Raw genomic sequence first — 14,653 nt, 5'->3', positions numbered from 1 at the left:
GATGCAGTAGACGAGTCCAAAAATGTGTTGGTCTCAGGGAATGACAATGTTGGTATGGAAAAATCCACATATGGATAATGAAGAGGGAACTAATTATAAAGTGCTCTGCAAATATTAAATCATAAGCAGAAGAGGCAAATCAGAATTCTCTATGGATATGTGAATAGAGAGTCAAGAAAACTTCTTAAAATTCTAAAAGGGACAAACTTTCAAGAATCATCTTGGGTGATATGGAGTGTGATGGAAAAATAAGGATACAAGGAGGGTCAGTGAGATATACTGGGTGGTCTTTCAAATAAGAATACCTCAAGCAATAATAATACCAAAGCATTTTAAAAGAGCATTTAAAATGAATTTTATTATTTGAATTTTACAAGTAGTCTTTAAAGGCTTCAAACAAGAACTCTGTTGCAAAACTCTAATAAATAGCTTGCCCCAAGTCCCCAAACAAAATGTGAGACAAAATAGAAACTAAACTCAGAAGGATAAGCAAGACTTCAGAATGCTTGGATGTTAGTGCTATTTCTCATTTACAAAGAGATATCAGGCAATGTACAATCTCCTTCATACAAGTCAAAGAGAGAAAGAGACAGACAATTGAGATCTTTACAAAGCACTCCGAAATCTTCCTATTTCCATGAGAGAAATGTCACCAGAAAGAAAAAAACCCCATGAAGAAGTCACAATTATGAATGAAATTGTAGCATAAGTCTGGTGATGTGGGTTGGGGGAGAAGAGGGGAACTCCACCCCATTTTTTTTCAGGGATGGAGAGAGGAATGGGTGGAGATTATTTGGGGCAGGGAACTTCCAAGCAGATACCGCTGGATTGCTGAACATTCCCTTAGACCAGAGGCACCACTGAAGGGCGCAGGTGACAATTTGGTGACAACTGTGAAGGCAAGAAACAAGGCCACCAAGGGTTCCCCTGGGGCCTCTCAACACTAGTGACCCAGTGTCTCTGTTGTGTGCAGGACCAAGAGCCTTGGAACAATGGCCAGGGGCCCAAAGCAGCTGCACCACTAGACAAGAAAAGTAGCACATTAATCATTTCTGCAGCAGAATCCTGTAGCTGGCCACACAAAGATGCAGGAAATGTTGGGCAGAAATTGTACACTGGGACATGCAGGTCTCAAAAGGCCATTCCATCACCACAGTCATTGCTCCTAACAAGTATTAAAGTTCACAATTCAACATTCATTTTTTTCCTAGTTACAAATAGTGGTAAAGTCTTGCTTTGGAGAGAAGGATTTACTAATTCATCGTAAGATCATTTTGAATGAGCTAAAAATACAATTTTGCCACATTGGTAACTTTAAAAATCTCAAACAAAAACTAACCTTTTGACCAAAATGCATACAAATCTTAAGATGTTTTTTAGTTTGGAGGAATTCTAAAACCAGTTACTGTTTGGACCCAGGAAGCGACAGAAAAGCTGATTTCAATACAGAGGGACTCACTTAAGCCAAACGAAGGGCTCCGGCTCAGAGGAGCACACAGCACCCGGGACCATTTTCCCAGGGAAAGGTAGGAGGAAGTAGTGACGTCATAATGCAAGATGGAAAAGGGGTGTGGCCTGCAGGCTCCGTCTCTGCCTGTCTCTGGTTCACTGATTTGTTAAGTAACCCCAATCCTGCTGATCTCTGTAAGACAGGGACAGACATCACTAGCTCATGCACAAGGCATTTGAGGGAGGCAGGCATTTTCTGAAAGCACGTCCCTCCCCCAGCATTTTTAGGAAAAACGGTAAGGAAATCCCCCTCCCCAAATAAGCAGTTTTTATAAACTTTATTTTCCTAGGAACAATGACATTTGTCAGGATAACGAAGGAAAACTTGGGTTACCTGAAACAGATAAGAAAGAGCTGATGGAAATGGAGGCAGATGGGCCGGGGGTGGGGGTGGGGGGCGCGGGGAGGGTCCTAGGCCCAGCTTCTTTTTAAATACATAACAGATAAAGATATTGTGCAAAAAAATAAAGACATTCACATTTTAGCAGTTAAACTTTTATTTTACCTTTTTAAAATTTTTATTTACCTTTTTCATTTTCTTTTCTACAAAAGGCAGATAATGATTGTTGATCTGCAATTGTCAGGTTGTGCACTCCCCAAAAGGGGGCAAAGTCAGAAGCTGGGGCGGGAGCTCAGAGGAATGCCTCCAACAGCGGGACTAAGGGGAAGGAAACCCCGAGGCTGCCTCTTCCGGCCTAGCTCATGTCGATGGTGTTGAAGACCCACTCTGTGAACTTCTTCAGCTTGTCGGAGGCATTCTGGGACTCCTCCTGCAGCCTCAGGTTGTCCTCCCGCAAGTGCTGAACCTCCGCCTGAAGGTGAGCTTTGTCTTCTTTTTCCTGGGAGGGTGAGCAAGCAGAAGTAAGAGGGGGTCCCACTCTGCCCAGCCGCCAGGCCTGGCTGTGGGTCTGTGTGCAGCCTTCCCTCCACTGAACAACTGTCACAGGGCCTGGCGCTGGATCTCAATTACTGACTGGCGCATTTCTGCAGGAACTAAAGCTTATGGCTGGCAATTTTTATATTGGCTGGCCCAAAATTATTTCACTGACATTCTGCAGGTTATTACATTCAATAGTTACACCTGACACACCTCTAAAGTCTTCTCCAGCACTGTGGGTTTCATTTTCACGTTCCATATCAGAATCAATCACTAAGGTGTTTTGTCTTTTTGCTGGTCTCATAGGCACATCGTCTGAATCAGAACTATATTTTGAAGAACTATTATCTTCTGAGACCCTAGTATATATGTCGCTGGGACAATCAGAAAGTATCGGCATTATAGAAATAAACTTGCATTTATAATATACACAAAGTTGGAGCAAAATGTGAATGATAATGACAATCATAACTTGTATACAGTGATGTTAACTATATCACTCTAAAAGATACTGACACATCGCTGGTCAATAATATGTTAAGATGTCCTCACCCAGCGAACAGGACTTCCAGAGACAGTTACTACAGGTTTATTTTGGAATGTAAATACATGAGTGCATAGTTTAATGTCTGTTAAGTTATAAGGGCTGCCTTACATTCTAGGTGATTGATCTAGGGGCTGCTGTCTTAATAATATAAAGTCACTCAAGAAACTAACAGCAACTGGTTCTTTTGGTGCAAGAGCCTGAATAACACTGAGAATGTGTGTGTGCATCTGGGTTGTGGATCAGGGGTGAGGAGACTGGGATAGGGCCCAGAGGGGGCTGGCTGAGGTTTAAAGGCATTTTACAAAAAAGGGAATGCTCTTTCTGTATACACGTGACAATGAAAGCCTTCTTGCACTATGCGTGTCAGTGGGAACCAAGCTCCAAGCAGACTCCTAAAACGTGTGTATCGAGAAATCAGGGAGAACGCCCACGACTTATTCCCCCGACACTGTTGACAAAGGGCTCTCAGTTCAAGGCAGCTTGTGTGGACAGGATAACCTGCTTGGAGAACACGTTTACCTTCTTCAGGTCTTCTCGAAGCATCTTCAGCATACCTTCCAGCTGGTCCACTTTAGAAGCCAGAGTGGGAGAGGAATCTTTACTGCAGGGAACAAGAGACAAAAACCATGTAGGCAGGAGTTCTCCATGGCTGGGTTTGTTTGGTGGTTCTTTTCTTTTTTAAAGGAGTTGGCTGTATTTATAAAACGGTTTTCAATGTCAAATTACTCAGTATGGTGACACAATGTACATTTTCATTTTTAAAAAGAAATGGCAGTTTTAACAAAAGGTAACATAGGCGTGAACTATAGCCAATCAATAGCTTCCTTAAAGATTCTGGATCTTTGTGACAAAAAGAATATGGGACAATAAGTGAAAACGGTCTCTTTGGCAGCGTAAGAGGGGCTTTCTGACAGATACAGCTGTCAAACAGTGAAATGAGTCTCTCTTTAGTGGCTTTGAGAGTCACTCCTCCATGTGTACCTGTTGGGTGGGGCAGGGTCAGTACAGGCCCTATCTTGGGGCCACTCCACACAGCGGCAGCTATGTTATTGCGTCCATCTCTTAAGACTAAATATCTTTAAATATTAAAAAAAATTAGACTACATCTTTCAGAAGTTTGTCATATGCATGTATGCTCAACTGATCAGTTGTGTTGACTCTGCGATCCCATGGACTGTAGCCCTCCAGGCTCCTCCGTTCATAGGATTTTCCCAGGCAAGAATACCAGTGTGGGTTGCCATTCCCTCTTCCAGGGGATTTGCCCCACCCAGGGATCGAACCTGCGTCTCCTGCACTGGCAGGAGAATTCTTTACTACTAAGTCTTAAGCTCTTCACTATTATGGCAAACTCTTAAGGCTCACAATGTTCCCCCATTTCATTTTAGCGCTAACAATGCCACGCCATTGAGCACCAACAGGAGAGGAGACTAGAGGAAAAGAAACACGTGTAACTGGCTGGACAGACCACACGGCTGGGCAAGGGCCGGAGACCTAGCGACTCTTCTCTACTTGAATTCAAGCCTCTGAAAGTTTCTGGGTGAATTCTAGCCAGAAACACCACCTCAGTCTCCCACAACCAAGAATCTGAAGGCTCCCATGGAGACAACACGCAGATGACTCTTTCCAGAGGTCAAAGAGGGAAGACGTGATGACTGAATGAACTTTTAGCATCATGAAATATAAGGTACTTTTGTTTTTTAATTAAAAAAAGGTTTTTTTTTTAACACCAAAAACATTCCATGCCACCATGCGCCTGTTGTAGATCTAGAATTAGCAGAAGACATGGACAGAGCTTATTTAAAGTAAATTTACTTTAAAAATCAAAAGTTCAAGTTAGAATTCCCTGACCTAAAATAAGCTGTGTCCATGTCTTCTGCTTATTCTAGATCAGCAGGCCCAGAACAGATGTCACAAAGCTGTGAATAAAATGGAATGATAATGACCTCCCAACTTCTAAGGCAGGATGACCAATTAAAAGCTGACAGTGAATGGATTTTAAAAGGGAAGTGGTCAGCTGCAATCCACACCCTGAAAAGCCGGTCAGGTTTGGATGTGTTGAAGGCTAAAGATGTGATAGAGTTAAGAGTGGTTCCGAACAGAAAACTATGAGGCTGGGGGCATGGCTATCCTTTACAAGCCGTTGAGTCCACTGTCCCCGTCTTGGCAGGGCTGATGCAGCCACGGTAGGTTGTCAGTAGCTCTCAGTAGCCTATCTTGACTTCTGAAGGTTTGCAAAGATCAGTACAGTCACAGATACAGAACTAATCATCTTTAAAAACATTTAACTCCATTTGCATCTGCTCATCCACACTGAACAAAGACCCAGTTGTCACCCTCATTTTAGGCGTCTATAGATCCCACAAAGATTTAAGAACTGTTTAATAACCCTTTCTCATGAGAACAGTCTTTGCTCACTTAGAGAGACTTTGTCTCTTCATCCTAAGGGACATTTGGGGCTCTCCTCTCGACGCTGTACATTTTTAAAAAAAGTTCTCAACAGCCAAACTAACCACCATTTTACCTCCCTAACTGTCCCAACAACAGGATAAATGCAGCATCTGTCTGTCACACTCACAACAAAAGATCCATTATGACACTTTCTCCGTGAAGAGGGTTTCCTCACAGACTTGCTTAAGAAGTCTTCAGGCACAAGTCCCCAGGATATTTGTGCAATCTATGCCAACCTCATTTTTCCTGTTACTGGCTGTTTCTAACCAAGTTTTATAGATCCTGGATTCCTGTTTAGTCACCAAGTTGTGTCTGACTCTTTGTGACACAAAGAACTGTAGCCCACCAGGCTCCTCTGTCCCTGGGATTTCCCAAGCAAGAATACTGGGGTGGGTTGCCATTTCTTTCTCCAGGGGATCTTTCCAACCCAGGGATAGAACCCGTGTCTCCTGCTTGTCAGACGAAATCTTTACCACTGAGCCACCTGGGAAGCCCACACGTGGATTCTTAATCATCCTCAAAAGGTTTTAAGAGATTGCAAACTGATGAAATCATTCTGCATCAAGGGGAGGCTTACTATGACTGTTGGGATGATTTTATATATAGAAATATCACACATCCAACAGCCTCACCATTTGAAAACTGATGGGAAAGTGAAAAAGGTCAACCTCTACATAGTTAGGAGAAGCCAGAGTCCATATTAATTCAGCTATGGCTTTTCTTACTTATTTTACATAAATCTTACTGATCCTGGTGACCCACTTCTAGCGTAGGTTTAAAGCAGAACGTTGGGAGTCGCTAAGATGCAGGCTCATTTACAAGCATGACTACTGACAGCTTCAAAATGGACAGACTCAAAGACTAAACACATAGGAGCCCAAGGATATTTAGCACAAATGATTTCTCTTAATAAACCCTGAGGGCATAAATGTATTATGGCATTAAATAATGAATATTCATAATGATGACTTTAAGTCATCAAGAACAGTTTAAAGGTGTTTAGAGTATTTGGTTACAAAGCATTCTGACCAAAAAGTGAAATGTCTGGCACTGCAGTGATGAGCTTCACTCAGCTAATCCGTGGGACCTCCACCGCCCCTTCCCCACACCTGCTCTCCGTCACTAGCGAGGTGATACACGGTGTAGAGTGATACCCTCACCACCGGGTGACTGACCTGCTGTATGATTTCATCTGGACAAGGGCCTGGTCCTCAAGCTGGTCACTGTTGGATGCAGCACTCAGAGGCCGATGGTTTTCATCACTAGCAGCAAAGAACGAGGCTCTCTGGACTAGAAAGGAGAGGAGAAACCATTCAGCACTGTGGAACCATATCCTGGGTCCTCTCTATCAAAAGTCAAGAAATGACCGACATGCACAGTCAAACCTAATCACGGGGCAAGAATGCACTGGAAACTTTATTTTTCCTTTGTAGGAAATTTTTTTTTTTTTTTTTTGCTGTTTTAGCTGGAAGAGGATAGTAACATTATGATTTCTCTTTTAAAAATACTTGCTGTGACTTTTATTTCTAGCTTTTCCCTTGCTTATAAAAGTTGCATTCTATTGTCTCCCTGGAAACAGGCCTTGTGCCAAATTTGCAGACCAATGCTTTCCACTCAGTGACAACACAAAATATATTAAAGAGCTAGTACAGTACTAAGCTTCTTGAGGCTTCTTGAAGTATGTTTTCCAAAAAGACTTCTGGCCACCTTGGTGGGCTTTAGCTTAGGTTCACACCACCTGTTTCAAAAAAACACTCACTTTAAGCCTGAGCCAAGAAACAAAATCAAGTTTTAAAAGAATCTTTCATTAAAAAACCAAAACTTCTTTGCAGCAACATGGATGGGCCTAGAGATTATTGTACTGGCTTTTCCAGGTGGCGCAAGTGGTAAGGAACTTGCCTGCCAATGCCGGAGACCTAAGAGACCTGTGTTCGATCCCTGGGAGGAAGATCCCTTGGAGGAGGGCATGGCAACCCACTCCAGTATTCTTGCCTGGAAAAATCCCACAGACAGGGAGCCTGGTGGGCTGCAGCCCATGGGGGTCACAAAGAGCCGGACATGACTGAGAAACTAACAACAATGATCTATGTCAACACAGACAGCATTACTGCGAGTTTTTTCTATTTCAGCAGATCAGGCCAGCACTTGTTTAATAAGGGCCTGCATTTAAGGGCCACTGGCTTAACGCAAGCACACAGCCAGTGGGCTGATGTGTAGGGATGAAGCAGGCGGGAAGTACACATGCCATCACTCCCTTGAAAGATGAGTGAGAAAGGCCGGGGCCGGGACAAGCATCCTAAGAGATCCAACTGTGCGTTGAGCAATGATGTCTTCACGATGTGATGAAAAATGCTTCCTGGACATGTGCTATTTTCAGGTAAGTGACAGCTGGGATGCTGAGGCATCTGTGTTACGAATTCCCACTTAGAGGAAACCCTGGATTCCACCTGGTTCAGATCAACAGTGTGGGCCCTGAGTGTCTGAGAACTGCGAGCTCAACTGCTTTCTGGCTGTGCATGTGTCGTCAGTGAGTCCTGAGCACTGATACTGCTCACGACACGCACGTGGCCCAGCCGGGACCATCTGCGGACTCACCCTCGTAGGCCTTGGCGGCGTCCACCAGGTTGGACCAATCCAAGTCCGCAGCAGCGTCGGGCAGGGGCATCAGGCCGGGGTCGGGCATGGGCGGCCTGCGGGTCTCCTGGACGTCAGTGAGGGAGCTGTCCGAGGCCGAGAACTCTCCTGCAGGAAGGGATGAGGGATAAGAGGCTTCAGGCCCACTGGAGACCCACTCAAAGTTTTACCCATTTTCTGTGACCATAGTAGATAAGCCATTTGTTACCTGGAATCAGTTTCTAGTCTAACAGACCATTAGCGGTCATTCTAGAGCTGAGGAGAACTAGGAATTGACTTCTTCCAATCTTAATTCCTTTTTGTGTAACCTCCCAGTGGCCCATTTCTAATGGTGTGGGTCTGGGAAAAGTTAGTTCTGCACTGAGGCCATGTGTCTGCTTTTGCAGGAGCTGCTTGTATAACAGAGACCCAGGGCAGCTTCGGCACCTCACTTTTCCTCCCAGAGTCAAGGGATTCAGGCTGGGGTGAAGGGACCTACTTCATCAGAGTGTTGGATTTTGCAGCCAGGCCAGGGAGGCTTGGTGAGGCGTGTTTGAGGGGACCGTAAAGCCAGTTTTTATCTGCCTTGGAACCTGGGCTCTGACTCCTTCCATGTGGACTCTGCGTCCCAGGGACTGCTGAAGGACAGGCATGTCCCTGGCTCGTGTCTGCAGCTGGACGTATCCAGGGTAGTGTGAGAATCAAATGAGAGCACCTGAGAGAGGGTGCTGGGTCGCTCAGTGGAGTTCACGCTGGTTCACTGGTGTTGGCATCCTTCTTTCCCAAGGACGTGCTAAGCAACTCTTGGCATCGGTTTTCGATTTACAGCAGTCCAACATCCCAAACCCCTTCTAAGGTGGCAATATTTAAACACACAAACATTAACCTATAGTAACACCCAGTATCTGCTTAGCCTGGGGGTGGGCAGAACGCGTGCAATGAGCCCCTCCGTGCAGTGGAGGGCACACTGCCACTCTTCAGGTTCATACAGGTGGAGGAGACGGGCACAGAGCTTGGGAAATGCAGATGCTCTCAATGGGGCAGAAGCTGTGAGGGCAGAGCGGGCGCCTCCATGGGAAGGGCCGCCTCACAATATGACCACGACACTGAAATCCACTCACACACGGAGACAAAAGCGAGGCTCTCAGTTGAATTCTGTAAGTGACTCTGGAAGTAACTGTTTACAAGGAGTTAAAAAGTTTTGCCAATCATGATAGTCTATAAACCAGAGTATATTTAGTGCTTGCTTTCCCTTGCAAATTACACAGAGGACTGCTCTGCAGTGCAGCTGCTAGTTATTAATGTGCTTAAAATTACCAAAATTATGAGAAAATCGAAATCATCTACTGCCTGATATTAAAGGCTCAGTTCTATTTAAACTTGCTCCCACCAAGGGTAAAGCTGGAATAATTTTTTAATTAAAAAACATATTGAAGTAAAGTTGATATAGAATGTTGCATTAGTTTCTGGTGTGCAGCAAAGTGATTCTATATATATATACACACACACACACACACACATTTTCAGATTCTTTGGAATAGACAGTTTTGTTATGTCACACACAATCCTGCTTTTTTTTTTAATCTCTGGGTCCTAAATTTCCATCTGGAAAAAAAAAAAAAGTTTCTCATTCCCCAAATGCATCTCAGTGGTGGTCACACCCATGACATCAAGGACGGCAGCCCAAGGATGGCTCAGATTAGGGCATGGGGTCACGGAGGCTGCTGCCTAACTGTCAGGAAAGCAAGAGGAGGTGGCGGAAGGGGCTGCGGAGGCTGGGCTGCCCCTCCCCGCCCTCAGTGCCAGCCCTTCAACTCTGGGACAGGAAGGATGGGTGGGAGGCAGGTGTCCAGGCTGTCCTCTTAGCATGAGAGGCTTCTAGAGGACAGGGCCTACTGTGACATGATGCATGCAGATTAAAAACTTCCCAGAGGGCTTAATTTTATCACTATAAAGGTTTAAAAAAAAAGTGAGGAAGTGAAAGAAGCATCTGGCGTAGGCAGGAAGTTGTATGAGGAATGGAGTGCAGGGAGAGAAGGGGAGAAAATAAGGTTACTATTTAGGTCACCACACGGAGGCGCTTCCTAGTGTCCAGATGGTAAAAGTGGTCAGTTCATGTGTCTACCTTGGTTCATTCTCTAAAGCAAAGAGAAACCAGGGTCATGCTGTAGGTGGACCTCCTATAAAGAAGGAGGAGAGAGAAGCTGGTGTGATCCTTGAGTGATGTCTGCCCTGGAGAAGGGGACCGTGTGGGGAACAGGACTGAGATGAAGAGGAACAGTCATGGACGTGGGTTAGGGGTGCAGGAATGACACAGGGAGAAAGCTAGCCAGGAAGGCAGGAGATTTAAAATCCTGCTCCAGTGCAAACTGTTACACATAGAACAGATACAAACAAGGTCCTACTCTATAGCACAGGGACTGTATTCAATGTTCTGTGATAAACCATGATGGAATTTAAGAACATATATATATATATAACAGAATCACTTTGCTATGTAGCAGAAATTAACACAATGTTGTAAATCAACTATACTCCAATAAATTTTTTAAAAAATGAAATTTTGTCATCTGCAATAACATGGATGAACATTGAGGGCATTGTGCCAATGAAAAAAGTCAAAGATAAATACTGTATGATCCATCGCACTTATGTGTGGAATCTAAAAAAATGTGAGCTCACAGTCACAGAGAATAGATTGGTGGTTGCCAGAAGTAGGGGTGGGGGTAGTAGAAATTGCTGGAGGGAGTCAAAAGTACAGCTTTCCATAAAATAAGGAATTCATGGGGGTATAATCTGTAGCATGGTGACTACTGCTAATACTGTATTGCATATTTAAAAGCTACTAGAAAAGTAAATTTTAAAAGTTTTTATCAGAAAGAAACTTTTGAAACTTTTTAAACTGTTAAATTTTTAAAACTTTTTAAAAACTTAGTTTAAAAACACTTTTAAACTATGTATGGTGGCAGACGTTAATCTTGTGATCATTTCGCAATATATACAAATATCAAATCATTGTGTGGGACACCTGAAACTAATCCAAGATGAGTCTTGTGGTCTGGTGAGGCCCAGGGTTCATACCCCGTGGCTGGGATTCTAGGTGAGAGGCTGAATGGCGGGGTAGGGCGCCCAGATAATCTGAGCAAGCAAGCAGGACTTCCTCTAATTAGCATCCTTGAGCAAACTGAGTGGCAGGGGTTTTGGGGGACACGGGTCATCATCAGCAGGGCTGTTAGCTGCAGCTAGAGATAGGCTTACCGTGCAAGGACTTCATTCCCAAGGTGTATGAAGGCCTCCGCAAAGGAAGAGATGTGGGGAGGGAAGGGTACGTGCTACTGAAGAGGACGTCGTTGGGCAGGGCTTGGTCCAGAAGCGAAGCCCTCGAGGTGAAAAAGTGCTCCCTCTGGCCGCTGTAGATGCTCTCGTCAGACAGCGTTCTGTGCAAGGCCCGCCTTGACGTGGGGGTGGTGGGAAAGGGGGACTGAGGAGAGGAGAGTGCGTGGAACTGAAAAACAGCATCAGGACAGCAGAAATCAATTTTCTGGGTCACATACCCACGACCTGGGGTGTGGGATAGGTAGGTTAACAAAATCACTCTCATAGACACAACCCTTCAAATCCTGGAGCCCAGAAAGGAGGCCTCAGGATCCACCATCTCTACATCCCCAAGGGCAAAACAGAGTTCCTGGTCGTCATAGCCTCACCGCCCAGCACGCTGGCTGCGGTCAAAGAGTGCTCAGTACAAGATTCAGATGTAGGATGAAGTGGTTTCATCACTATTGTGCCAAGGTTACAGCAAGACTTTAAGAATAGATAGATAAGGGTTTTATTTGAATCCCATGTCACTGAACAAATCATGTTATCGCTCGGAACCCAATTCTTCATCTATGAAATGGGGGCACAAAAGCACTCAGGATTATTCGGAGGATTCCAAGAAATGCTGGACTGGTCACAACGGCATGCATCAGTGGTGTTCCAAAATTATGTATGGTCCCCAAGGAAACAGCCACAACGCCGGAAGGTATCCTCGGAAGCTTGTCAAGTGACACGTGTTTGCCAGGCAACAATAGCCTTTGATCTTCACAACACAGTCACTCAAATAGGTGACTCTTGAAAGCTCAAATGACTAATATTATTTTTAATGAGCTCAGGAGATTATTTTTTGAGATGGATTTCTATTGGTGAAATAAAAATAGGGAAGTTATCCTTATAAAAGACAAGTATATATAGTTATATAAAAATGACAAAAGCTCCGGATGGCTGTATCTCGTGTTAACGTCTTTTGCCTTTGTGACCAGATTTGACTTTTATTTGAGATTTTTGTGCAAACAGCAAGCTTCTGAGAAACCCATTCATGAAGGAAAAAACAGACATGTTAACAATGTTGAAATATCCAGCATCCTGCAAGCCAACAGAGTATGTGGTCTGTTAACAGAGTTATCCTTATTCAGTTCCTCTTAGTCGACTGTTCACCTTGGCAGGGAGAAGAATGTGGGGAACAGGTGAGGATGTGAGTAGGAGGGTTGAGTCACTGCTGGCAGGAAGCCACCGTGAAACTTTCCATGCCGCTTTGAAAGGACAGAGAGATAATGATACGGCAACGGCTCCATCTAGGAGGCTGAGAACAGAGCTGATGCTGAGACTCATTCAATGGGCTCTGGGGTCTAACACACTTCCATCCACCAAGCCAAGGGCTGATCAAGTCAAAGCTGTCCACAATGTGGCAGGCATAGCTGCAACATCCATATGAAAAAATTATTAACCAAATGCATTGTCAATGAGCTCCAAGTGTAGCCGATTGTGTTCACCTTTTAAAATTCATCATGAGTTAAACCCAAAGTACATATGTGCTTACCTTGAAAACTAAGCTGCTGTGATAAATGCTATGTGGGTCTTTAAGAGGGCAGGGACTTGGTATGGAAATGATGATTTCCTTTCTCACTTCACCCACAAGAGTGGGCGTTAGAGAGGTTAAATAGCTTGCCAATTGTAAATTAAAAGAGAAAGCAGACCATCTCGTTCCACCTGCCCAAGGTTCCAGAACTGTCACATAAAGCTCCTGCCTACCAGCTCAAATCTCAGATCTATTAAAAAAACTGCTCTCCATCTTTTTTGGCACCTTTGGGTTTGGCCAAGGGATTTCCTTTTCCAGTGAATATCCCCACCCTGATAAATTTATAGAGGAGAGAATTTTCACCAGTTCTAATTTCAGCCTCTTTGAGAAATATTAACATACTTCAAGCTAAACAGCTACTTGAAGAGATCCTTTGGACAGCATGATTTATTAAGTTATAACAGCTTGCACTAAGGGAAGAGAGGGAAGGAAGCGGTCTGCCTAGATGCTTTCTATCTATTAAAAAATAGCAGGACTAGTCTGGTCCAAGCATATGCAATGGCTCCCACCCTCAGTCCCCTTCAATTCTAGCCTCAAAGGTGTGCGTACCTACCCAGTTCCCTAGGGCACCCTCTGCCTTCCCTGCAGGTCATACTGAGATCGCTCTGAGTGGTGCTGCCCCATGCTGCCAGCCCCCAGGAAAGAACCAAAATGCAGGGGGTGGCACACTCAGAAAGGATTTTAGAGAGCATCTAGGAAGGGGGATTTCAACTCTGTTCCAAGGAGCCCTAAGGGTTCCTCCGGGCATCACTGCCTAGGGAAACGAGGTGTTCAGGGGGCACCCAGGAGTCCAAGACACCCCACCCTTCCTATCGGAGAAGTTCTGCCATCTCAGTTCTATGTGCTGGGCTTCTGTGTGTAACTGTTAGTAGGAAACAAAAAGATTCTTAAACTTTAAAATCATTTGGGCACCACTGATTGAGTCTGATCGAGCCAGGCCTAGAGAGGTGGCCTCCTGCTTCAGAGTCCAGGTCCATCTCCTTCCTCTCCTCACTCTCTTCATGCACCCCGGCTCTCAGCGAAATGGGTCGCTCTTGCACTTGGGATAAACAACAGTACCATCTCTTCCTAAACAGTAGGTCCCCGCCTGACACCCGTCCTTTGGTCTGTATCTGAGAGTGCTGGCTGGAGAGCAGGGCTCTTGGTTTGCACTACTGTTCTGTTCGCTTGCTGGACTGCATTCAGCCCTCGGGGAGAATACGGTGATCCCAGCTCTGCCTGCCAATGAGGTTTCTCAGAATGGTACAGCTCTGCCATCTTCCTTGAGATACGAGTTTCACAGCAGCTGCCTGGAGGTTCCCAGACACCCAGCTCCCAGCTGCAGCCTGCCGCCAAGTCCTGCAGCGGTCGTCTCCGTCTGCTGGCAGATGAGCCTGGGAACAATCTGTCACTTGATACTCACGGTGGCTCACAGGAGCCCTTGCCAATGTGGCGTGAGCGGGTCCCAAGGATCACTGCCCAGGGTGGGCTACTGAAGCCTGACGCAGTGGCTTGGAGCCCTGCGCCAGGCGCGGCGGGGGAGACCTCGCAAGGGCGCACTGGCCTCACTGACACAGCAGAGGCACGGTCACTCGGAGGAGTCTCAGAAGACACACAGAGCTACTTAGCTGAACTCATCTGAAGCCAAATGAAAAAGGACACAAGAGAGAAAACAGAGCAGTTTTCCAGCTCCTGCTCCCAGCCTTCTCCCCATAATAGTTCAACCAGCAGAAGCACTTTCTTTGCAGAGGGTCTCATGGCAATATAGTCAACACATAAAGCATGT

At 45.2% G+C, this 14,653-nt stretch overlaps 1 protein-coding gene across 8 annotated transcripts in view; it reads right to left on the bottom strand.

The window, feature by feature from the left end:
* Positions 1-330: 330 nt before the first annotated feature.
* Positions 331-14,653, bottom strand: part of SIPA1L1 (signal induced proliferation associated 1 like 1) — a 493,843-nt gene continuing 479,520 nt past the window's right edge. For all 8 annotated transcript variants that reach the window (XM_070469567.1, XM_070469568.1, XM_070469569.1 and 5 more), the window contains 5 exons: positions 11,253-11,499; positions 7,977-8,123; positions 6,557-6,671; positions 3,453-3,534; positions 331-2,348 (listed from right to left, as the gene is read on the bottom strand). In XM_070469567.1, the coding sequence (XP_070325668.1) occupies positions 2,205-2,348; positions 3,453-3,534; positions 6,557-6,671; positions 7,977-8,123; positions 11,253-11,499 (735 nt within the window). In that variant the 3' untranslated portion in view covers positions 331-2,204. The remainder of the gene's footprint in view (positions 2,349-3,452; positions 3,535-6,556; positions 6,672-7,976; positions 8,124-11,252; positions 11,500-14,653) is intronic.

This window comes from Odocoileus virginianus, chromosome 6, assembly GCF_023699985.2.
Source record: "Odocoileus virginianus isolate 20LAN1187 ecotype Illinois chromosome 6, Ovbor_1.2, whole genome shotgun sequence".
Lineage (NCBI taxonomy): Eukaryota > Metazoa > Chordata > Mammalia > Artiodactyla > Cervidae > Odocoileus > Odocoileus virginianus.
Note: the sequence above shows the minus strand (reverse complement) of the source record. Positions and strands in the feature narration are given on the sequence as shown.